The 25,854-nt window shown below is 38.9% G+C and overlaps 1 protein-coding gene across 1 annotated transcript in view; it reads right to left on the bottom strand.

Annotated features, from left to right (window-relative positions):
* Nucleotides 1–17,501, bottom strand: part of dusp7 (dual specificity phosphatase 7) — a 19,697-nt gene extending 2,196 nt beyond the window's left edge. The window contains exons 1-2 of the mRNA XM_062037599.1: nt 16,692–17,501; nt 14,056–14,484 (exon numbers count right to left, since the gene is read on the bottom strand). Coding sequence (XP_061893583.1) covers nt 14,056–14,484; nt 16,692–17,097 — 835 coding nt within the window. The 5' untranslated portion in view covers nt 17,098–17,501. The remainder of the gene's footprint in view (nt 1–14,055; nt 14,485–16,691) is intronic.
* Nucleotides 17,502–25,854: the final 8,353 nt, after the last annotated feature.

The raw sequence follows: 25,854 nt of genomic DNA, 5'->3' as shown, positions 1-25,854 counted from the left end.
CTCCTTTGAATGGCTTTCCCGCCCTAGCAACCATCTCACTCACCATGTAGCTAGCTTTGACTGCTGCATCGCTCTTTTCGCTTGCTTTCTTGACGAAATCTTGTTGCCTCAGTAGACTGGTTTTAAAATTTGCAACCCGGTTCACTCCCCTAGTATTTTGCATACTCCTCAGCATGTCTAGTTGTATAATGACGTTTCAAATTGTATTCCTTGTGCAACGCAACTTTCTCTGTATCAACTACAGAAAAGAGCTATAAGGATTATTCATAAAGTAGATTACTTAAAACACACTAACATATTATTTATTAATTCTGGTTTATTGAAACTACAGGAGCTAGTAAAGTTACAGACATTATGTGTCATGTTTAAGGCTAAAAGTAAAACATTACCAGCAAATTTACAAAAAATGTTTGTCATCACTTCTGAGAATGAAGAGCATAGAAGAAAAGGTCATTTCAATTCTTGACGAAATCTTGTTGCCTCAGTAGACTGGTTTTAAAATTTGCAACCCGGTTCACTCCCCTAGTATTTTGCATACTCCTCAGCATGTCTAGTTGTATAATGACGTTTCAAATTGTATTCCTTGTGCAACGCAACTTTCTCTGTATCAACTACAGAAAAGAGCTATAAGGATTATTCATAAAGTAGATTACTTAAAACACACTAACATATTATTTATTAATTCGGGTTTATTGAAACTACAGGAGCTAGTAAAGTTACAGACATTATGTGTCATGTTTAAGGCTAAAAGTAAAACATTACCAGCAAATTTACAAAAAATGTTTGTCATCACTTCTGAGAATGAAGAGCATAGAAGAAAAGGTCATTTCAAACATCAGTATTCAAGGACAACTTTAAAACAAATGTGTATATCAGTGGTGGGGGTTAAACTATGGAATTCTCTTTACAAGAGATAAAAGATTGTAAAAATATATTCCAATTGAAAAAATATATAAGGACAGAACAATGAGATCATATGGACAGCCATAACTGTTTACATTTTGCTTTATATTTATTATTTTACTTATTTTTTGCCTAGTTTTGTATTTGTTTTGTATCATCCTGTGAGGTGTATACTACTTATTTTGTTTTTTTTGTTCGTTTTGTACATCATGAAGTTTTGCACTTCTTGTGTTTTTTTGTTTGTTTTTGTTATATTTGGATGTAATTGTTTGTTTATATGATATCATTAAGTAAGACTACGTACTATGTTGAAGGGGGCAGAAAAATATAAGATTTTTCTTCATCCTGCTCCTTCTCAGGCATTGGTGTGTAAATGTATAATTTAAAAATTGAGGTATAATTGTCTATCGATCAAAGATGCACATCAATGAAGGAGATAAATAAAAATGAAATGAAATGAAATAAGACACGTCGGGGTGCCCCTGTGAAAGAAATATTGCATCAAGAATCGTCTCTGTCTGGAGCCAACGGGAGGAGGGTGGGGGGTGGAGTTTACAGTTACGGTAGCACAATTAGCCCCGAACGGGTTAACATCACCACGTCTGTATCAGCGCTGGGGTCCAGTGCACCACACTTTTGTATTGTCGCTCGCTCCTTCGGCGGAGTGCTCGTCTTCCCCGCCCGGACTGTTTACAACGGGGGCGGGAGCGAGCAGGCGGGCGAGGGAGGGAGGCAGGGAGGGAGGAAGGAAGAGCGTGTGTCATAGAAAAGCGGCAAAATGTTTCTCTGCTTGCATTACGCAAGTGACATCAATGCATACTTGCCAACCTTGAGACCTCCGAATTCGGGAGATGGGGGGGGTTGAGTTGGGCGGGGTTAGGGGTAGCGGGGGTGTTTTTGTAGCCCGGAAGAGTTAGGGCTGCAAAGGATTCTGGGTATTTGTTCTGTTGTGTTTATGTTGTGTTTAGGTGCGGATGTTCTCCCGAAATGTGTTTGTCATTCTTGTTTGGTGTGGGTTCACAGTGTGGCGCATATTTGTAACAGTGTTAAAATATAAATAAAATAAAATATGACCACCCTCAGTGAGACATGTATGGCTGTTCCTCAAGTATGTCTTGCAATAACCTGCGTGTGTCTCTAGAAGCCTCATACAACATGTGTCTGGGCTGGCACGCTGTTAGTATGGAGAAAAAGATGATGCGGTGACAGATTCTAGAGGACACTGATGACAGTGCCATCACGGCACGCCATCGATATTGTCGAGAGCCTCATACCACAACGTGATTGGTAGATTTCTTCAGCTCCGCACACAACGCTGTCAAGCGCCATTCATTTAAAACTCGCGGGCCGCACTAACATTAAACTTTCATATTAAGGTGGGGGCCGCAAAATAACGTCTCCCGGGCCACAATTGGCCCGCGGGCCGCGTGTTTGAGACCCCTGCTTTACATGGACTGGCACGTCAGTATATCTCGGACCTCATCCAAATTTACACTCCTGCGCGTGCTCTGAGGTCCGAGAGCCAGCTCCAGCTCGTGGTGCCCAAGACCAGACTTAAAACCAGGGGAGACAGGGCCTTCTCTGTGGTCGGCCCTAAGCTCTGGAACACTCTGCCCATCCATGTTCAAACTGCTCCCACAGTGGAGTGTTTTAAGGCTCGTCTTAAGACCCACTTTTATTCTTTGGCTTTTAACACTACGTGAGTTGTGTGGTCCTCTGTTGTCCTCTGTGGGTTTTTTAAGTTTTTATTTTGATTACTATTTACTGTTTTAATTGGTTTTACCCTTAAAAGTCGTTTTTAATCATATTTATTTTATATTGGTTTTATATTTATTTATTTATTGTTTTTATTCAGTCATTGGTGGAGCTAAGGTTAATATTTGAATATTGTTGTTTAAATGTGCTATATAAATAAAGTGGATTGATTGATTGGACTTTAAAGAAATGCACTAAAAATACAAATATTACTGTATGGAATGTTTAGCAAAACATAAAAGAGAGCTGCAGTTTTAGTAAAGATTTGCAGTCAGCATTTCCGATAACACAGACGTGCACATAAAGTTGAAGACATAATAGTACCTTTTTTCATTCTTACTACTGCAGTTCTTTATTAGTACCGGTATGTTGTACAATCCCCGAGCAGACCAATAGTTTTTAGGGTGTAGTTTCAGTTGTCACTTCAGACTTCCTCAGTGTGGTCGCTGCTTCCTGCTGTGACATCACATTTTAACCTCGCTCATCTCTTATTTTCTAAAACTTATAACCAGGTCTGCACACAATAATATGTGTTGGGAGGATGTGATGGAGGTGTGTGCGCGTGCGTGCGTGTGCGTGCGTGCGTGCGTGTGCGTGTGTGTGTGTGGTTGTGTGTGTGTGTGTGTGTGTGTGTGTGTGTGTGTGTGTGCCGCCGACAATTAGTTGATTAAAAATCTAATGAATCAGTTTTACCTCTGAAAAATATCGAATAGACACTTTTGGTGACTTCTAACATGACAGCATGATTTGGTAATGGCCAGTTAGATGATGACATCATTCATCCACTCACCCCCATCCAAGCAGCGGCGACATGACACAATAAATATTATTGTGTGAATGCTACAAAGCATTCATACATGGTTTTCTACACCAAAATTCATCTATTTATTCTTCTTCTTCTTCTCCAGATTTTAGCAAGCTTTAACCCTAACCCTTTCTTTTGATTCAAACCGTTCCAACTTCAAACTGTTCAGCCTATTCGGGAATCGCGGGCTTTCCCTTGACAAATTCCAAAAATTCCCAGATTTCCCAGAATTCCAGGTTTTCCAGGACATTTTCCCATTCAAAATGAATTGGCCATTTTTCAAACTTTCACCATTTCCACATTTTTCAACTGATTCAAACCATTCCACCTTCAACACATTTCACCATCCTGGAATTTCAAACTATCATTTTTCCAAGTTCAAATAAATTCCAGGCATTTCCCAGAATTCCCTTTTTTTCAAATCATTTTTTGATCTTTTTTTTCTGACGACTACTCCTCCCACATATTTCAACCCACTTTAACCGTTCCACCGTCAAAACATTCCTCTTAATCAGGACAAAAAACTAAGTTGTTTTTTCAACTGGAAAAATTCCCGGTTTTCCCGAAATTCTGTAATACCATTTCTCAATGAAAAATGTTACTACTTCAATATTTCTCGATCGATTTTAAAAATTACAACACCAACCATTTGAACTGATTCAGACCATTCAAGTCTTTTTAACATATTCTCCAAAATTCCCGCCTTTCCCAAAAGTCCACGAAATTCCCATTGAAATGAATGTGACATTTTTCAAAGTTCCACAATTCCCACATTTTTCATCCAATTAAAACCGTTCCAAATCTAAAATATTCAGCCTGTTCAAACTTGTGTGCTCACCTTCAACAATTTGTTTTAATTCCCGATTTTCCCAGAATTCCAGGTCTTTCAGGACATTTTTCCCGTTTAAAATGAATTGGCCATTTTTCAAACTTCCACCATTTCCAAATTTTTTTACCGATTCAAACCATTCCACTTTCAACATATTCCACTCGTCCTAGAATTTCAAACTATAATTTTTCCAAGATCCAAAAAATTGCAGGAATTCCCAGAATTCCGTTTTTTTTTCAAACCCTATTTTGATCCTTTTTTTTCCTGGCGACTACTCCTTTCGCATTTTTCAACCCACTTCAACCGTTCCACCGTCCAAACATTCCTCTTAATCAGGACAAAAGTTGTTTTTTGAGCTGGAAAATTCCCAGTTTTTCCAAAATTCCTTAATACCAATTCTCAATTAAAAATGTTACTACTTCAACATTTCTCTATCATTTTTTTTTTAAAATTCCAACACCAACCACTAATTCAGACTATTCAAGTGTTTTAACATTTTCCCAAAAATGCCAGCTTTTCCCAAAATTCTCAAATGTCCATGAAATTCCCATTGAAAAGAATGGGACATTTTTCCACAATTCCCACATTTCTCATCCAATTCAAACCGTTCAAACTCCAAAATATTCAGCCTGTTCAAAATGATGTGCGCTCCTTCAACAATTTAAAAAAATTCCCGGATTTCCAAGAATTCCCAGTTTTCAGGGACATTTTCCCCATTCAAAATGAATTGTCCATTTTTTAAACTTCCACAATTTGCACATTGTTCAACCTATTCTAACCATTCCAACATCAACACATTCCACTCACCCAACTAACACTTTCCAAAGTTCCAAACCTAATTCTGTTTTTCCTGGAAATTCAAACTCTTCAACATTCAAACTAATCTTACATTCATAATACATTTTGTCAGCATTTCAGTTCAACTTCAGCATTGGAGCATTCACACGCAATTCCTTCAGGAATTGACTCATCTAGTTTAATATGATATTCAACTTGAATCATGAATTTGATGGAGCAAAGTCACATGTTCTTCTATGTTCTTCTGCTTTCCAACACTTTTTCCCCAAACATAATCCTGACTTAGAAACACTGTATGTTATTAATAAGCTCCAGCCGTGTCTCCTTGAGGCCTTGCATCCCTACATGCCGTTAAAACGGCGTAAACTGCTCCTCTTATTGCCGTCTGGACCAGACAACCTCATACCACCCATGAGGAACGGTGTCATCATCATTGACTGGAACATCACATCGTTTTATTCCGCTCTTTGTCACTTCAAGCGTCACATTTCCTCCGTACATTCATGAAAAAGTCTTAAAGGCGTTCTCTGTGAATCACCAGAGAGGGAATACACTCATTCTCTGGGATTTTAACCCTGACAAAGTATGACCGCACGCTGAAACAATCCTGACGACTTTGGGATGTGTGGAATTGATTGTTAATTACTGTATTTTCCGGCCACCGGATTATAAGGCGCACTGCCGATGAATGGTCTATTCAGGTCTTTTTTCATACAAAAGGCTCACCGGACTATAAGGCGCATTAAAAGGGTCATATTATATTTTTTTCTACATTTAAAACACTTCCTCGTGGTCTACATAACATGTAATGGTGGTTCTTTGGTCAAAATGTTGCATAGATGATGTTTTACAGATCATCTTCAAGTCGCTTTCTGACAGTTGCTTACAGATGCGCCGTTTTGTGGGCGGTCTTAGTTAGGTGGCTCACCTTCGACAGCATCTTCTCCCCGTCATCTTTGTTGTAGCGGTGTAGCGTGCAAGGACGGGAGTGGGAGAAGTGTCAAAAGATGGCGCTAACTGTTTTAATGACATTCAGACTTTACTTAAGTCAATAACGGAGCATCATCTCCTCATCCGTGGCTCACTAGTGCAACATCAACGCCGGAAATGTGTCCCGTAAAAACCTTCCGACCGGAACCCTCTAATAACTAAAGGTCCGTGGGTGAATAATGTAAACCCACTACAGTTTTTAGCGCTTTGATAGCTAGTCTACTGACAGATATAAGTAAGAACTTTACACTACTTTATATTACAAATGGCAACAGCAGAAGATGAATGTCCCATAACAAGAAGATAGAGAAAAAGAAGAAGCATATGACTACTACAAAGGCGGACGCGTGCAAATTTTCAGGACTTATGCAGATCCCAAATACAGATCAGCAGGTACCAAAAGGTAAGAAAAGTTGGTTTTGCATAATATTACGAAATAACGTCAGATAATATGTCTGCTAATATTTCTGCTAATAGCTGCCATTTTGTGGACCTTATACATACACCATAATAATACTTGTATGTTTAATGCACCGACAATCCATCAAGCGGTGCGGCTTCATAGCTTACCGAAGTCGCACGAAAAACATTTTGACAGATTTTTGAGCGCCTTGTGTGCCTTCTCTTCGGTGCAATAACCCATTCCACCAACCACCCTGTTTCATGTAGATATTCATGTACATATTCATTTCACCCACTGTATAGCGTGTACACTTGTTTTATCGCACTGTATGGAATGGCCTCAATCTCGTTACCCTGCGTAATGACAATAAAGCTGATTCTGATTCTGATTCTAATGTTCCATAGACTTTTTTGGCTAAGAAAGCCATTAAAGCCAAATATTTTAATATGTATTTCCACAAGATCCATATACAATTTTTTAACACTGAATACAACTAAATGCGTGCATTTTTAAGTAAGACCAACATTTTTAGAGTATAATGAGTCTCTTATTCTTTTTAATAGCAATGTTCTTCTGAAGCTAACCTATAATAAATAAAATACTTCTTACCATTAATGCAACTTCTTGAACAGGTGCGGCAGAAAACGGATGGATGGATTAAAATGCATGAGAATGTTTTATATTTTGAACGTTATTTTTAAGACTGTGATTACCAGCGGAATTATTCATTACTTATCGTGTTAAGTAATGTCAGCTAAGATTTATCTGAGAGCCTGATGCAGTCATCAAAAGAACCACAGGTTCCCTACCCCTGTTCTATATTCTCAATGGAACATTTAAAGTTTTGGTGTTGTTTACTGCCATTATATTGCAGTCTACACGTATCTCTTATGTTTGACTGCCATCTACTGGTCACACTTATCATTACACCATGTACCAAATAAAATTGCTTCGAGGTCGGTAAGCACAACCAGAATTATGCCGTACATTAGGTGCACCGGGCTATAAGGCGCACTGTCGTTTTTTTGAGAAAATTAAAGGATTATAGTACGAAAAATACGGGATTTGCCTAAATGGAATGCAATGCTTGGCTGCAACCAGCAGAGGCGCTGTTGGTTCAATCTCAACTGGGTTGCGGTCTAAAGAAGCCAGCATGCTGATGTCAACTCTGGCAACGAGTTAATTATCATCATCATTATGTTTCATCCGTAGTTTGCAGGTTGATTACAATGGATCGCCATTTCTCTCGATGCTGACACATTCACACAGTAGCTGAGCGTGGTCCAGTCTTGGATGTTAATAGTCCATGTTGTTCTCAGCATTCATCTTTCCTTTTAACAGCTGTCTCTGTATGCCATCTTTCCTCATTACATGGCCAAAATATTCAACTTTCCGTGTTTTAATTGTGTTTACTAGTAATTTATTACAATTCATTGTTTGTAAAATGTGTGTTTGTTTTCAAATTTGTCCATGAGACTTTTAACATTCTTCTGTATAACCAGAGCTCAAATGCTTCCAATTTATTTGATCAAGTTTGAGTTAAGGTCCATGTCTCAGATGCATACAGTAGGATGGACCACACTTAGTATTTAACCATTTTTATCCTTGTTTCAATATTTAATTTTTGTGATGTTAGTAGTTTTGATATGTTTTCATCTGATTTCCATTCTTCTTTTTATTTCATTATCAGTTCTTCCATTTTCAAACTGCATCCGACCAAGATATACCATATTTGATACTTGTTCCATAGGTTTGCCATCTATTGTAAAGATTATTTGAGGAACTGGTTGATGTTTGCTCACTACCATTCATTTTCATTCCATATGGTTTGCCATTATCATTCAGTACAGTCAGCAGTTGTTGGAGGTTATATACAGTTCATTTTTCTGCTTCAAAATCTGGACAGGAGTTCAAAACATTCTTATTGTCCCATTCAATTGGGCGGGATACGTGATGTCATCTACATTGCATAATTGGCCACGACACATGCAAACTAACTTTCTTCTTTTTGTGTGTGTTTTTATGTCACAGGCAAGACTTAGATTGGGGTCAGTAGGTACAGCACCTGCAACTTTCTCTGCTTGTTGAGAAATACATGTTTTCATGTTAGCCTCTCCAATAACGCCAAGAAAAGTCGCTAAATTCGTGGCTAGTTACTTTTTTTCTTTTTAAAAAAAAAAAAAAAATCTAGAAGAGTCTGAATACTGGCTAAATATGACAATCAAGTCGGTAAGTTGGCAACACTTCCTGCTCCGTCTTCTTATGCTCTGGCAGACCAAGTGCTTATAAGGTGTGTTAGGAAGCAGAGTCACAATGCCATCTACTGTACAGAGTTAAAAACATAAGCCTTATGCTAGGGTGGTACGGTATACTGGTACTAGTATAGTACCGCGATACTAATGAATCATATTCGGTACTATACCGCCTCTAAAAAGTACCGGTCTAACTAGCAGGCATGTGATTTGACCACAATGAAAAAGACTGAAAACATTTCCGGGGGTCTGGGAAGCTCCTGGTTTTTCACCAATTTAACATGCTAAAATTAACAAAGACAGCACCATTTGAAGAAAATATTTTAGTGTTTAAAGACATGAAAACATTAATAGAACATACAAAACCCAATTATAATAATGAATCACTGTATATGGTTCAGTCCCAACAGTATTTAGTCACTAATATTTACATCTTGTGTTCATTTCACATCCACAGGTGTCACATCGATCAGTGATATTATCTACAGTTTATTTACAGTATTACCACATTACTTCAGTTCACTTCACACATTAGCTTTCTCGGAGAGCCCTAACATGAGCCTTCCTTGCAAATTTCTGAGCAGCCTGCATTTTCCTTTTGGTCTCTGCTTTTGTAGCTTCTTTTTTGGATAAATATAACAAAATACCAAATGTAAACATTTCATTCTTTTCGCCAAAATAGGATATACATTTATGAAAATAATTAAACATGTTTAGTATTGTTTACTCATATTTGAAAATAGGAAATAATAATAATGTGAGGACACTGACATATTGCATGAAACAAGTGTGAAAATATTTACCTTCAAGATTGTTACACCACTGACAATAGTTTCAAGAGACTACATAAGAACTTAATATTACAAAATAGTATTATATGCAAATTTATTTCAAATAAATTGTTAACTGGATTCAATAATGCGACTCTCTGAATTTCTGTAATTTCATAATATATTTTCACGTGGCTTTTTATTTTTATAAAAAACCCATTTATATTTCGCAAAGCAATAATTGGTTAATATTTAAAACAAACATGCGTATTTCGCAAGCAAATATTTTTTAGCTTACCTCATTATTAACAACCCTGTCTGCAACTGAAGTGGGTTGTGGGTGGATCTTTCCTCTCCATGTCACTTTCGGTTGACATCCAAAAGTACCAGCTAGTGAAAAGTTTGTTTTCCTTGCTTCAAGTTGTTTCGTATGTTTTTGGCGTTTCGCATGTACTTCCAAAGCCTTGAAACCTCGTGATCCATAGTCAATATTATCATGACACCACGTGCACAAAACCTTTCCGGGACGATCGATTTTCCGAATAAAATCACCGAACAAAGTCGTAACTTCCTTCTTCCCAACAGTATCAGTGATTTCCCTTTCCATCCAGTCCCATCGAAACTTATTTTTGACATGTTTATCAATTTCTTTTACTCGTAAAGCGTCCTTTCTCTCGATAACCGACATCGTTTACATATGGAAAATGGCGGTATGATGACGTTATTAACGTCATCATTCATAACAGATGTCCTGATTGGTCACAAGGAACATATCGACCAATCAACTACAGCGTAATATAAACTATGTCTCGAATCTTGATTTAGGGTCGGGAAAAAAAACTGAAAAACGGAAGATAATTTTTTTTTTTCCCCGAGATTAAAAAAGACGGAATTCCGACTTTAGACGGAAAAAAAACATGCCTGAACTAGCTAAACATGCTTCATTCCACACCGTAGCTCACAATGTAAACAAACACCATTGGTGGATCTGCACCTAACATCCACTGTAATGATACCAAGTACAGGAGCGTTTCTAGTCGATGCGACTATGATTACATTGATATTTTTTAGCATCACAATTTTTTGGTTTGTTTTTTTATTTATATTATGTTCATAAACTCAGGAAATACGTCCCTGGACACATGAGAACTTAAACTATGACCAATGTATGATCCTGTAACGACTTGGTATCGGATAAATACCTAAATTTGTGGTGTCATCCAAAACTAATGTAAATCATCCAAACAACAGAAGAATAAGTGATTATTACATTTTAACAGAAGTGTAAATAGAACATGGTAAAAGAGAAAGTAAGCAGATATTAACAGTAAATGAACAAGTACATTAATAATCAATTTTTTACAGTTTGTCCTTTATAATTTTGACAAAATAATAGAATGGAAAATGATACAATATGTTACTGCATATGTCAGCAGACTAATTAGGAGCCTTTGTTTGCTTACTTAATAATAAAAGACAAGTTTTCTAGTATGTTCACTATTTTATTTAAGGACAAAATTGCAATAAGAAACATGTTTAATGTACCTTAAGATTTTTTGTTAAAATAAAGCCGATAATGAAATTTTTTTGTGGTTCACTTTATTTAGAAAAGTATCGAAAAGTACCAAAAAGTATCAAAATACATTTTGGTACCGGTACCAAAATATTGGTATCGGGACAACACTACTTCATGCACAGACAGTCCCATCATAATGTGTTTATGAGCAAGGACGAGCAGAATAGAATAGAAAATCTATTTGTGGTGGTTGAAGTCGACTGTAAGGAAAACACGGACGTTCCTTTTAAACTATTAAATCAAAAATAATTGATCTGTAATTTCACCCCTTGATTCAGTTGAGGCGCAGCAGCTTGATACAAATAAAGAAAAAACACCCTTTACAAACCAAGCCGCATTGATGTTAGATGTCAAAGGCAAAATGCATTGCTTTGTAGTTTAACTTGTCAAAAATCTCCCAGCACATTTTGAAAGCCCCTGACCTAACCCATTCACACAATAAAATATCAATAGTATTTATGAAGGTAAAGCTAATTTTAGACCTGATTCAAATTAGGATTGTTAGGCCTTGGTGGAAGTTTGCACTCTACTGTTCGTTTCTGTCATCTATCTTTCACAGATAATTAATAGAAAATGCAACGCAACTTGTACATGTTTTTTCATTTTGGTGGATTTTCATCTGATATCCTTTTGATGCACATCAATTCTTCCAAATTGTACTCCTAATTTTACTAGGGTTAGTGTTAGGGTTTATGTTTAAGGTAAGGAAGGTCAAAAGTATCTATTACTCTTTGTTTTATTGCATTGTTTTCGATAGGGTTAGTGTTATTGGTAAGGGGTTAAAGTTAAGATTAAAATTAGAGTTAGTTTACAATTTCTTTATATTCTTGTTGTGTTTTCTAAGGTTAGGGCAGGGGTGTCCAAAGTGTGGCCCAGGAGCCATTTGCAACCCACAGCTCATACTTTAAAGGGCCCGCGGCACATTCTAAATATAATAAATTTTTAACAATAAATAAAAAAGACAAAAATGTTGACTCTAATAACACAAAGCTGCCTAGCAATACATTTTTTCTTCAAAACTGTCATTGGTATAAAAAAAATAATAACAATAATAATGAAACAAAAACAATGTTGTTATGAATGATAATCCAAGGCTCCAATTATTTAACATAAAAAATTCCACTTTGAAATATTTTTGGGGAAAAAAAATATGCACATTTTGGGCGTTATGAATAAAAAATATAAAAAATATTTCTATGACAAAAAACGACAAAACAAACAACTGCATGACTTTTTTTTTAACACTTTTATGAGTGGGGCCCAATTTTTTTTAACTGTCATTGCTCCAAAAATAATAATTATGAATAATAATGAATCAAAATCAGTGTAATTATGAAATATTAACCTATTTAAGGTTCTAATTTACTTCACATCAAATATTCCACTTTAAACATTTTTTGGGGGGAGAGACAATATTGCATATTTTGTGTTTTTGCAATAAAAACAACAACAGGGTTTTGACAAAAAGGGCGTGAAACATAAGACAACAAAAATTTTATTTATATTAAAGTTGATCTAGAGATTTAAGTGTTGAATTTAAAAAAAATTAACATATGACTTATTTTCAACATTTATAATTTGTATAACATACACTTTCAGATCCCTAGGACCAAACTTGAGAGGAGTCCTAAAGGTTTAAAAAAAAAAATCTATAAATTGTATTGGTTTTGAAAATGAAAAATATCAAAATGTATGAGGTGGTATGAGGGGTTAGGGCGGGGGTCGGCAACCCGCGGCTTTCGAGCCGCATGCGGCTTTTTAGCGTCGCCTAGTGGCTCCCTGGAGCTTTTTCAAAAATTTATGAAAATGAAAAAATATGAGGGAGAAATATAATTTTTGTTTTAATATGGTTTCTGTAGGACAATATGACACAAACATTTCAAATTGTTAAAAATCCCACAGTTTATGTTAAACATGCTTCACTGATGAGACTATTTGGCAAGGACCGTTTTGTCCTACTAATTTCGGCGGTTCTTGAACTCACCATAGTTTGTTTACATGCTGCCACAGAAAGACTTGTTTTATGCCACTCCTTCTTTGTCTCATTTTGTTGCTGTGCGTGAATGCACAAAGGTGCGCTTTGTTGATGTTATTGACTTGTTGGAGTGCTTATCAGGCATACTTGGTCAATGCCTGACTGCAAGCTAATTGATGCTAACATGCTATTTAGGCTAGCTGTATGTACATATTGCAACATTATGCCTCATTTGTAGGTATATTTGAGCTCTATTGATATCCTTTACTTATGTCCTCTGTGTATTTAATTTATATTTGCATGTCTCATGACACATTATCTGTATGTAACATTGGCTGCATGTCCGATAGTTGTTTGTGTGCCATGTTGTTCCAGACCACAGCAAACCTTAACCAAATATGTATGTATATCATATAAAGGAGTTCTTCTATGGAATAATTTACAAATTAAAATATTGCAAAGATTGTAATAAATCCATTACAAGAAGACAGTTTCCTTTAACTTGGACACACACATCTATACCTTTGGCCATTCTAAGCCAGTAATTTCCAGGAGTTATCTCACCCTCTGAGAAACCTCGGTTTTACGAATGTTGTTGTAAAAATGTTTAGAATAAATATTAACATTTCTAAATTTCCGTAACGAAGATATGCGTCAGCCTGCAACACAAAGTAATTTTGATAGTAGGCTATTATAGCTAATATAGACAATTATCATGTGTTGTCTTCATTATTAGACTTATATAAGACTTTAAATTTTTTTGCGGCTCCAGACCGATTTTTTTCTTGTATTTTTGGTTTAATATGGCTCTTTTAGCATTTTGGGTTGCCGACCCCTGGGTTAGGGTCAGGGTCTACTGATTGTTGCTGCCTTGTGTTTTGTAGTACATGATTTTTTTTATTCACTGACTTACTGCTTAATCTTGATGAATGTGTAAATACATGTACAAATATATGTTTGACATTCCTTAATAAAGTAAGAAGTTGTTGATCCACTTACCGATAAACGAAATGGCCTCAGGGAAAAACTGCGAGAGGTTCTGGCTCCAGTGATCCGAGATGGGGATCTGCTTGTACTTGAAGTCGCCCTCGTGCTCAAACATGTTGGGCAGGTTGGGCGTGACGTTGAGGATGTACTTGATGTTGTACTTGCTCAGCACGTCCAGGTTGGCGGAGTCCTTGGCACAGCCCAGGTAAAGGTACGGCAGGATCTGGACAGGGAACGCCGGCTGGTTGCTGGGCAGCGGGCTGCCCTCCGACTCCGTGGCGCTGATGGGCTCGCGGTCCGACTCGCCGTCCGAGCAGTCCGAGCTGATGCGGAGTCCTCCCAGGCCGAGCACGGAGGACGGAGGCGAGCTGCTGGGACAGGAACAGTCCAAATTGGTCTCGCAGTGTTCGGGGAACTCGGACTGGAATTTGTGGAAGCCTCCTGCGGGGACCAAAGAAAATTTGATCTGAGCCAAATCGTCATCATGCGCCACTATTTCTAATAGTCAACCACATGGTAGAAAAAGCACAGTTCTTATAAACATCATCTCACAACTGGAAGAACATTCTTGTGTGCTGACTTAAGCTATGAGCTAAGCAGACAGCTGAACCGATGTGCTCCATTGAGAGAAGCAAGAGTGGATGAGGTTTTTTTTTTTGTGAATGGCACATCCAGCTTGTGGCTTCACTGGCGCACACATACACACGTACACGCACGTACACACACGTCCTCGTCTGCTAGCTAGTGTGGTTCTATTAATTACACATCACACGGCTCCTCCACTAAGCTGCCCTTTTTCCGGATGTTGCTGCATGCAGGTTTTTTTTTGTCCTTCTTCCTCTTCTCATTCATGAAAAAAGCCTGCCTTGCCTTCATGCCAAAGGAGAACAACATGGCGGAGATAGTACTGTAGCATGTAATTGAAAACAGGTTTTATTTGCCCCACAATGTTCTTTTCAAGGGTCCAATCTGCAAGACTTCCTGTATATAATTCACTATTTTATATATTGTTATCTTTAACACCAAATAAGGTTGGTAACAAAACAAATACAGTTTAGATGAATGGCTTTAGAGTGTATGTAATATTTAAGTGTCAAACAGGCAATATGTATTCTAAGTTATTAGTGTTGTTTTACGAAATCAAATACAAATTTAGTTCAAACAACAGAAATGATCTTTCAGGCAGGGGTGTCAAACGTAAGGCCCGTGGGCCAAACAGGTTTTATCCGGCCCGCGGGATGAGTTTGCCAAGTATAAAAATGAGCCGAAATTTTTGAATGAAAGAAAATGCTGTTCTAAATGTGTCCACTAGATGTTGCAATAGCAATTCTTTGTATCTTTGTAGATCATGCTACATATGTTAGTGCACCAGTCGAGGAAAATGAGCAAACTACATAAATAACATCTTGTAATTAGATTTTTATATTATTTTTTTATCTTGATAGACTGAAAATTAACACCAATGAGTTGACCGATGAACATTATCACACAATCTATTCAGAACGTATAAATAAGGACAAATAAAGGTAAAATACTGTTAACTACAATATGTAAGTATAAAAAAAACAACATTATGATTTGTGCATTTTCAGAATGTGCCTGTTCTATTTTTAAACAAAGAAAACAATCTGAAGTTGTCTTTATTTTTAAATTATCGTGCCGTGATTTAATTCACTATTTTATATATTGTTATCTTAACACCAAATAAGGTTGGTAACAAAAGAAATACATTTTAAATGAATGGTTATAGAGTGTATGTTAATATGTAATAATATGTAATCTAAGTTATTAGTGTTGTTTTACGAAATCAAATAAAAACAGAAATTATCTTCAAAGCGATTTTATATATTATGCAACCAATAAAATAACCAAAATAAGTCAACAGAATGATTATTTATGTAAGTACTAAGACAGTTTTAGGTACACAGTGTTCACTATAAACTACATATAAAGTATTTTGGGGTGACTTTACTTGTTAAAACACCCCATTTATGTTTAAAATAAGTCCACATTAATGTTTTTATATAATTAGCATATTTTTGAAAAACAAAACAAAACAAAGAGTGTTATATATTATAAGTGTAAGACAGGCAATATGTATTCTAAGTTATTAGTGTTGTTTTACAAAATCAAATAAAAATTTAGTTTAAACAACATAAATTATCTTTAAGGCGATGTTATATATTACGCAATCAATAAAATGACCGAAATAAGTCAACAGAATGATTATTTATGTAAGTATTAGGACCGTTTTAGGTACGCAGTGTTCACTATAAACTGCCATTAAAATGGGGAATATATATACAGTATTTTTGGGTGACTTTACTTGTTAAAACACCCCATTTTTGTTTAAAATAGGTCCACATAAATGTTTTTATATTTTACGCAACCAATAAAATGATCAAAATAAATCAACAGAATGATTATTTATGTAAGTACTAGGACAGTATTAGTTACACAGTGTTCACAATAAACTACATATACAGTATTTTTGGGTGACTTTACTTGTTAAAACACTCCATTTATGTTTAAAATAGCTCCGCATAAATGTTTTTATATTTAAAAAAATAAATAAAACAAAACTCCTGTTTTGTTTTGGATGGCACAAATAAGACCGAGGGGTGAATATTGGATGGATTAATGCAGACCTTCGAGGTAGAACGCCTTGCATCCGTCGTCCCGGAGCTTCTGCAGCAGCAGTCCGAGCACGGAGCTCCCCAGCCCGGACTCCTGTCGCTCGGCGGCGGCCTCGTCGTACAGAAGCACCACGTCCGTTTTGCACCGCTTGACAAACTTCTCCTTGTCCTCGTTGTTGGGGATGATGGAGCGGATGGGCAGGTTGCCCTTCTTGAGTCTGCGGAGCATGAGGCCCGGGATGGCCACGTTGATGGCCGCCTCGATGTGCGACGACTCGTAGAGCTCATGCGGCCGACAGTCGAGCAGCAGCAGCTGCGCGGCGGCCCCGGACTCCAGCTCCTCCTGGAGCCACTCGGCGCTCTTGCTCATCGTCACGGTCACCATCGCGCAGCCTCCCCGCGGGTGAGGGCTTCTCATCGGGGAAACGTTGTGGGGAAATCCACCGCTGGTCCTGCTTGTGAGGTAAGTTCACGGGGTCGGGGTAAACTAAGGAGAAATGACGGTGCTAAAGTTCGCTTCTTCTTCCTCCTCTTGCCGCCACCTCCACTTCCACTCAGCCGACATGCCCGAACGCGAACAAACACGCGGGGGCTTCCCCCCACTCCTTCGCTCCGTCGACGTCCATTCGAGCTCCAAGGTAGGACACGGAAACTCACCCCGAAAAAAAAGTGGCCGAGGGCCGGGTTAGTTGCTGTCTTTTCTCATGGCTGATATCGGATCACTGTTGACCCGACGAGCGCCTCTGGTGCGCCGCCCGAGCATAGAGCAGTTAAAGCGGCTGTGAGAGAGTTCCGGAGAAAAAGGGCGGGGCGTGAAGATTTAAAGGGGCCGAGCAGGAGGATGTTTTCACGGCCATTCACGACGAGCTCGGCCCCTTGGAGGATGTTGTTCGCCCTTCAATAAGGGTGCCTAACTCATTTTCACTGAGGGCCACGTCGCAATTATGACTGCCTTCAGAGGGCCACATGTAACAATTAATATATATCAACATAAACGTATTATAACCTTGTTACACAATTTGCAATGGCAGCCATTTTTGATTATTTACACACTCGCTTTGAAACTATAAGTCAAAATGACAAGCAGATACACTATATTGCCAAAAGTATTTGGCCACCCATCCAAATGATCAGAATCAGGTGTCCTAATCACTTTATACACCCACAGGTGTATAAAATCAAAGAGGCTGTTTCTACAAACATTTGTGAAAGAATGGGCCGCGCTCAGTGATTTCCGGCATGGAACTGTCATAGGATGCCACCTGTGCAACAAATCCAGTCGTGAAATTTCCTCGCTCCTAAATATTCCAAAGTCAACTGTCGGCTTTGTTATAAGACAATGGAAGAGTTTGGGAACAACAGCAACTCAGCCACGGAGTGGTAGGCCACGTAAACTGACAGAGACGGACGGGTCAGCGGAGGAATAATGATGTGGGGTTGTTTTTCAGGAATTGGGCTTGGCCCCTAAGTTCCAGTGAAAGGAACTTTGAATGCTCAAGGATAAATGATAAATGATAAATGGGTTATACTTGTATAGCACTTTTCTACCTTCAAGGTACTCAAAGCGCTTTGACAGTATTTCCACATTCACCCATTCACACACACATTCACAAACTGATGGCGGGAGCTGCCATGCAAGGCGCTAACCAGCAGCCATCAGGAGCAAGGGTGAAGTGTCTTGCCCAAGGACACAACGGACGTGACTAGGATGGTAGAAGGTGGGGATTGAACCCCAGTAACCAGCAACCCTCCGATTGCTGGCACGGCCACTCTACCAACTTCGCCATACCAAAATATTTTGGACAATTCCATGCTCCCAACCTTGTGGGAACAGTATGGAGCGGGCCCCTTCCTCTTCCAACATGACTGTGCACCAGTGCACAAAGCAAGGTCCATAAAGACATGGATGACAGAGTCTGGTGTGGATGAACTTGACTGACCTGAAACTGAACACCTTTGGGATGAATTATAACGAAGACTGCAGAGCCAGGCCTTCTCCACCAACATCAGTGTGTGACCTCACCAATGCACTTTTGGAAGAATGGTCGAAAATTCCTATAAACACACTCCGCGACTTTGTGGACAGCCTTCCCAGAAGAGTTGAAGCTGTAATAGCTGCAAAAGGTGGATCGACATCATATTGAACCCTATGGGTTAGGAATGGGATGGCACTTCTAGTTCATATGTGAGTCAAGGCAGGTGGCCAAATACTTTTGGCAATATAGTGTATATAAACGTATTATAACCTTGTTACACAATTTGCAATGGCAGCCATTTTTGATTATTTACAGATTGATGGATGACTCGCTTTGAAACTATAAGTCAAAATGACTAGCAAATATTTACAGTGATGGGCAGTAACAAGCTACATGTAGCTAAGCTACGTAGCCTAACTACATTTTCCAGTAGCTTTTCCTGTAGCTTAGCTACTTTTAGACACATGTAGCTAGGTAGCTTACGTCAACGCTACAAAGTGAGAAAATGGACTGCGAATCCAGGCTAAAAAAATATGGAGAAAATCCAATGACCTGGATGAATGAGAACCTCCAAACATACGGAGAAAATGATGATTGGTTGGTGTTCGTATGATGAGTCGCAATTGGCTAAACATTACGGACTCGCCAATCAGAGGCAAGATAAGGCGGGTCATCGAAACTAGAGAGCAAAATCATAACAGTCACGAGGGAGCCCGAGACAGAGGGACGCTTCAAGCTGACCAATTAAAAAATAAACATACTTGAAAATTTCAGAGGGATTCTCTCCCGCAGATTAGATTTTTCCTTTAGTAATGAAGATGACGTGCAGGAAACCCATATTTAGATAAATGTATGCATTTAGAAAAAAAAATGCCCTAAACCTTAGTATTTAACCAAATAAACCTAAATCAGAACTGCTCTTTTTGTCCAAGACGTTCACACAAATTTAGGAACACACATTAAGGTGAGGTGAGTTTTACTGCACATAACCATTACTGTTTCCAAACACACAAGTTATTGTTTTTGTTTTCCTTTGTCAACATATAGAAAGAGGCTGTAGGCAAAGAAAATGAATAACATTATCGGGGTGGGCCGAAGAAAAGGCAAACTAAATAAATACATACAGTGGGATGTGGGGACCCCTAGAGGTAGTTGTAGGGTGTCCCCAGCTAAATGACAGATAGTTAATAGTAATGGACCTTTATTGGGTTCATTTGTACACTCTCAGTTACATTAACATGTATATTATACATGTGGGCCCACAGATACAAATGTTGTCAAAAGTACCTTTGATGTAGCAAGCTACTTTTAGCTTGTAGTGTAGCTTGTAATGTAGCTTGCTACAATTCTCCAGGGATAGTTTCCCTGTAGATTAGCTCCATTTAATCGAGAGTAACTTGTAACTTAGCTTACTACATTTTTCAAGTAGCTTGCCCTTCACTGAATATGTAAGTGTTTACTGTATATCTGATAACCAAAACAATGCTTCGAACAACCAGATAATATAAAAGTGTAGAAGATATAAAATTGCATGTGCAACATTTTCTGTCAAAATTGATAGAAAAAAAAAAATAGCCAGAAAGTGCATTTTATTTCCAGCTTTTCGCAGGCCACGTAAATGGTGTTACGGACAACGTAAAATTATGTGGCAACCACATAAGATGATGTGGCGGGCCACTTAAAACTAATGTGGCGGACCACATCATGACATGGCGGCACACATTTGAATTATGTGGCGTGCCACGTTAAAATTATAGTACGAGTCATATTAAAATGGAGTGACGAGCCACAATAAAATAGGGTTGGCCATATAAAATGGTGTGGCGTACCACATAAATTGACATGGTGGGCCACATGAGAATGATGTGTTAGTCCACATGAGAATGATGTGGTAGGCCACATGAGAATGATGTGTTAGGCCACATGAGAATGATGTGGCAGGCCACATGAGAATGATGTGGCAGGCCACTTGAGAATGATGTGGCAGGCCACTTGAGAATGATGTGGCAGGCCACATGAGAATGATGTGGCAGGCCACTTGAGAATGATGTGGCAGGCCACTTGAGAATGATGTGGCAGGCCACTTGAGAATGATGTGGCAGGCCACATGAGAATGATGTGGCAGGCCACATGAGAATGATATGGCAGGCCACATTAGAATAGTGTGGCAGGCCACGTGAGAATAGTGTGGCAGGCCACATAAGAATGATGTGTTAGGCCACATTAGAATGATATGGCAAACCACATGAGAATAGTGTGGCAGGCCACATGAGAATGAGATGGCAGGCCACATGAGAATGATGTGGCAGGCCACATGAGAATGATGTGGTAGGCCACATGAGAATGATGTGTTAGGCCACATGAGAATGATGTGGCAGACCACATGAGAATGATGTGGCAGGGCACATGCGAATGATGTGTTAGGACACATGAGAATGATGTGTTAGGCCACATGAGAATGATGTGGCAGACCACATGAGAATGATGTGGCAGGGCACATGCGAATGATGTGTTAGGCCACATGAGAATGATGTGTTAGGCCACATGAGAATGATGTGTTAGGCCACATGAGAATGATGTGTTAGGACACATGAGAATGATGTGTTAGGCCACGTGAGAATGATGTGTTAGGCCACATGAGAATGATGTGGCAGGCCACATGAGAATGATGTGTTAGGACACATAAGAATGATGTGTTAGGCCACATGAGAATGATGTGGCAGGCCACATGAGAATGATGTGGCAGGCCACATGAGAATGATGTGGCAGGCCACATGAGAATGATGTGTTAGGACACATGAGAATGATGTGTTAAGACACATGAGAATGGTGTGTTAGGCCACATGAGTATGATGTGTTAGGCCACATGAGAATGATGTGTTAGGCCACATGAGAATGATGTGTTAGGCCACATGAGAATAATGTGTTAGGCCACATGAGAATGATGTGGCAGGCCACATGAGAATGATGTGGCAGGCCACATGAGAATGATGTGGCAGGCCACATGAGAATGATGTGTTAGGCCACATGAGAATGATGTGTTAGGCCACATGAGAATGATGTGTTAGGCCACATGAGAATGATGTGTTAGGCCACATGACAATGATGTGGCAGTCCACATGAGAATGATGTGGCAGGCCACATGAGAATGATGTGGCAGGCCACATGAGAATGATTTGGCAGGCCACATGAGAATGATGTGTTAGGCCACATGAGAATGATGTGTTAGGCCACATGAGAATGATGTGTTAGGCCACATGAGAATGATGTGTTAGGCCACATGACAATGATGTGGCAGTCCACATGAGAATGATGTGGCAGGCCACATGAGAATAATGTGTCAGGCCACATGAGAATGATGTGTTAGGATACATAAGAATGATGTGTTAGGCCACATGAGAATGATGTGGAAGGCCACATGAGAATGATGTGTTAGGCCACATGAGAATGATGTGTTAGGCCACATGAGAATGATGTGGAAGGCCACATGAGAATGATGTGTTAGGCCACATGAGAATGATGTGTTAGGCCACATGGGAATGATGTGGCAGGCCACATGAGAATGATGTGGCAGGCCACATGAGAATGATGTGTTAGGCCACATAAGAATGATGTGTTAGGCCACATGAGAATGATGTGTTAGGCCACATGAGAATGATGTGTTAGGCCACATGAGAATGATGTGTTAGGCCACATGAGAATGATGTGGAAGGCCACATGAGAATGATGTGTTAGGCCACATGAGAATGATGTGGAAGGCCACATGAGAATGATGTGTTAGGCCACATGAGAATGATGTGTTAGGCCACATGAGAATGATGTGGAAGGCCACATGAGAATGATGTGTTAGGCCACATGAGAATGATGTGTTAGGCCACATGAGAATGATGTGGCAGGCCACATGAGAATGATGTGTTAGGCCACATAAGAATGATGTGTTAGGCCACATGAGAATGATGTGTTAGGATACATAAGAATGATGTGTTAGGCCACATGAGAATGATGTGGAAGGCCACATGAGAATGATGTGTTAGGCCACATGAGAATGATGTTTTAGGCCACATGAGAATGATGTGTTAGGCCACATGAGAATGATGTGTTAGGCCACATGAGAATGATGTGGCAGTCCACATGAGAATGATGTGGCAGGCCACATGAGAATGATGTGTTAGGATACATAAGAATGATGTGTTAGGCCACATGAGAATGATGTGTTAGGCCACATGAGAATGATGTGGCAGGCCACATGAGAATGATGTGTTAGGCCACATGAGAATGATGTGTTAGGCCACATGAGAATGATGTGGAAGGCCACATGAGAATGATGTGTTAGGCCACATGAGAATGATGTGTTAGGCCACATGAGAATGATGTGGCAGGCCACATGAGAATGATGTGTTAGGCCACATAAGAATGATGTGTTAGGCCACATGAGAATGATGTGTTAGGCCACATGAGAATGATGTGTTAGGCCACATGAGAATGATGTGTTAGGCCACATGAGAATGATGTGGAAGGCCACATGAGAATGATGTGTTAGGCCACATGAGAATGATGTGGAAGGCCACATGAGAATGATGTGTTAGGCCACATGAGAATGATGTGTTAGGCCACATGAGAATGATGTGTTAGGCCACATGAGAATGATGTGGAAGGCCACATGAGAATGATGTGTTAGGCCACATGAGAATGATGTGTTAGGCCACATGAGAATGATGTGGCAGGCCACATGAGAATGATGTGTTAGGCCACATAAGAATGATGTGTTAGGCCACATGAGAATGATGTGTTAGGCCACATGAGAATGATGTGTTAGGCCACATGAGAATGATGTGGCAGTCCACATGAGAATGATGTGGCAGGCCACATGAGAATGATGTGTTAGGATACATAAGAATGATGTGTTAGGCCACATGAGAATGATGTGGAAGGCCACATGAGAATGATGTGTTAGGCCACATGAGAATGATGTTTTAGGCCACATGAGAATGATGTGTTAGGCCACATGAGAATGATGTGTTAGGCCACATGAGAATGATGTGGCAGTCCACATGAGAATGATGTGGCAGGCCACATGAGAATGATGTGGCAGGCCACATGAGAATGATGTGTTAGGATACATAAGAATGATGTGTTAGGATACATAAGAATGATGTGTTAGGCCACATGAGAATGATGTGGCAGGCCACATGAGAATGATGTGTTAGGATACATAAGAATGATGTGTTAGGCCACATGAGAATGATGTGTTAGGACACATGAGAATGATGTGGCAGGCCACATGAGAATGATGTGTTAGGCCACATGAGAATGATGTGGCAGGCCACATGAGAATGATGTGTTAGGCCACATGAGAATGATGTGTTAGGCCACATGAGAATGATGTGTTAGGCCACATGAGAATGATGTGTTAGGCCACATGAGAATGATGTGTTAGGATACATAAGAATGATGTGTTAGGATACATAAGAATGATGTGTTAGGCCACATGAGAATGATGTGGCAGGCCACATGAGAATGATGTGGCAGGCCACATGAGAATGATGTGTTAGGATACATGAGAATGATGTGTTAGGCCACATGAGAATGATGTGTTAGGATACATAAGAATGATGTGTTAGGCCACATGAGAATGATGTGTTAGGATACATAAGAATGATGTGTTAGGCCACATGAGAATGATGTGGCAGGCCACATGAGAATGATGTGTTAGGATACATAAGAATGATGTGTTAGGCCACATGAGAATGATGTGTTAGGATACATAAGAATGATGTGTTAGGCCACATGAGAATGATGTGGCAGGCCACATGAGAATTATGTGTTAGGCCACATGAGAATGATGTGTTAGGCCACATGAGAATGATGTGTTAGGCCACATAAGAATGATGTGTTAGGCCACATGAGAATGATGTGGCAGGCCACATGAGAATGATGTGTTAGGATACATAAGAATGATGTGTTAGGCCACATGAGAATGATGTGTTAGGATACATAAGAATGATGTGTTAGGCCACATGAGAATGATGTGGCAGGCCACATGAGAATTATGTGTTAGGCCACATGAGAATGATGTGTTAGGCCACATGAGAATGATGTGTTAGGCCACATAAGAATGATGTGTTAGGCCACATGAGAATGATGTGGCAGGCCACATGAGAATGATGTGGCGGGCCAGATTTGGCCCCCAGGACTGAAGTTTGACACATGTGTCCCTCAAGTCAAATACACATGTATCAATGACCAATACATTAGGTACACTTGCACAACAGCTTTATTAAAAACTTTTCAAAAGACTTATCGACCCGAGTAGAAGACGACATTTCCTTCGTCAAGAACATTACTTTTTGTAAGACAAAAAAAATAAAAAATCAAAGACAAAATTAACTTTTCAACATTCAGTCGTTAATACATTGCTGTTGAGAAAACATTTTGTGGGCCCCCACGATTATGAATAGAATCATCTGTCTTTAAAATTGTCATAAGTACACCTCTGTACTGTGTAACATTATATACTTATTAACATTAAAGAAAACAAACTAACAAATAACTCTAGCTCCACTTGCAACAAAGCCCAATTTTATTAACATTGTTTTTAGTCTGTAACAGAAAATAATTATAGTGCATCAATTTGCCTGAAATTTAAAAAAAAGCTATTCTTATTCAAACTACAAACATTTTTTCACTGACTTAAACAATTTGATACATAAAAAAATGAAGTCAATAAATATGCATACATTCTAATTGATCAGCATCATTAACCCAGGAGCACAATGTATAAAACACTTTGACCAACAAAACAAAAATGTATAATTTAAAAATAGTTTGTGCTGATTTTATTTTTTATTTTTTAAATCAAGATGAGGAAGTCAGGGTTAATGGCTACAATGAGCACATTTAGTAGTGCACAGCTTTTTGAAGCATGATACTGATAAAGCATGTTCTCCAGGGTCACCCCAATATTTAAGAATAACTGCATTAATCAATCATAAATCTTAGCTATTTTCCAAACGACTCTTTTGCATTGACTGCTATTAAAAGTGTCTTAAAGTCAGCTGCTTTGTTGTTTTCCAAGGCTGTGTTCACACTTTTGCTTCAGTATTCACAAATGTTTAAAAAAGATGCTTCACAAGATAAAAAGATTATGTATGTGTATGAAAAGTGCTTTACAAATAAAGTTGCCTTGCCTTGCCTACATG

This window comes from Entelurus aequoreus, linkage group LG26 (assembly GCF_033978785.1).
Source record: "Entelurus aequoreus isolate RoL-2023_Sb linkage group LG26, RoL_Eaeq_v1.1, whole genome shotgun sequence".
Lineage (NCBI taxonomy): Eukaryota > Metazoa > Chordata > Actinopteri > Syngnathiformes > Syngnathidae > Entelurus > Entelurus aequoreus.
The sequence above is the reverse complement of the archived record's forward strand: the minus strand, read 5'-3'. Positions and strand labels throughout refer to the sequence as shown.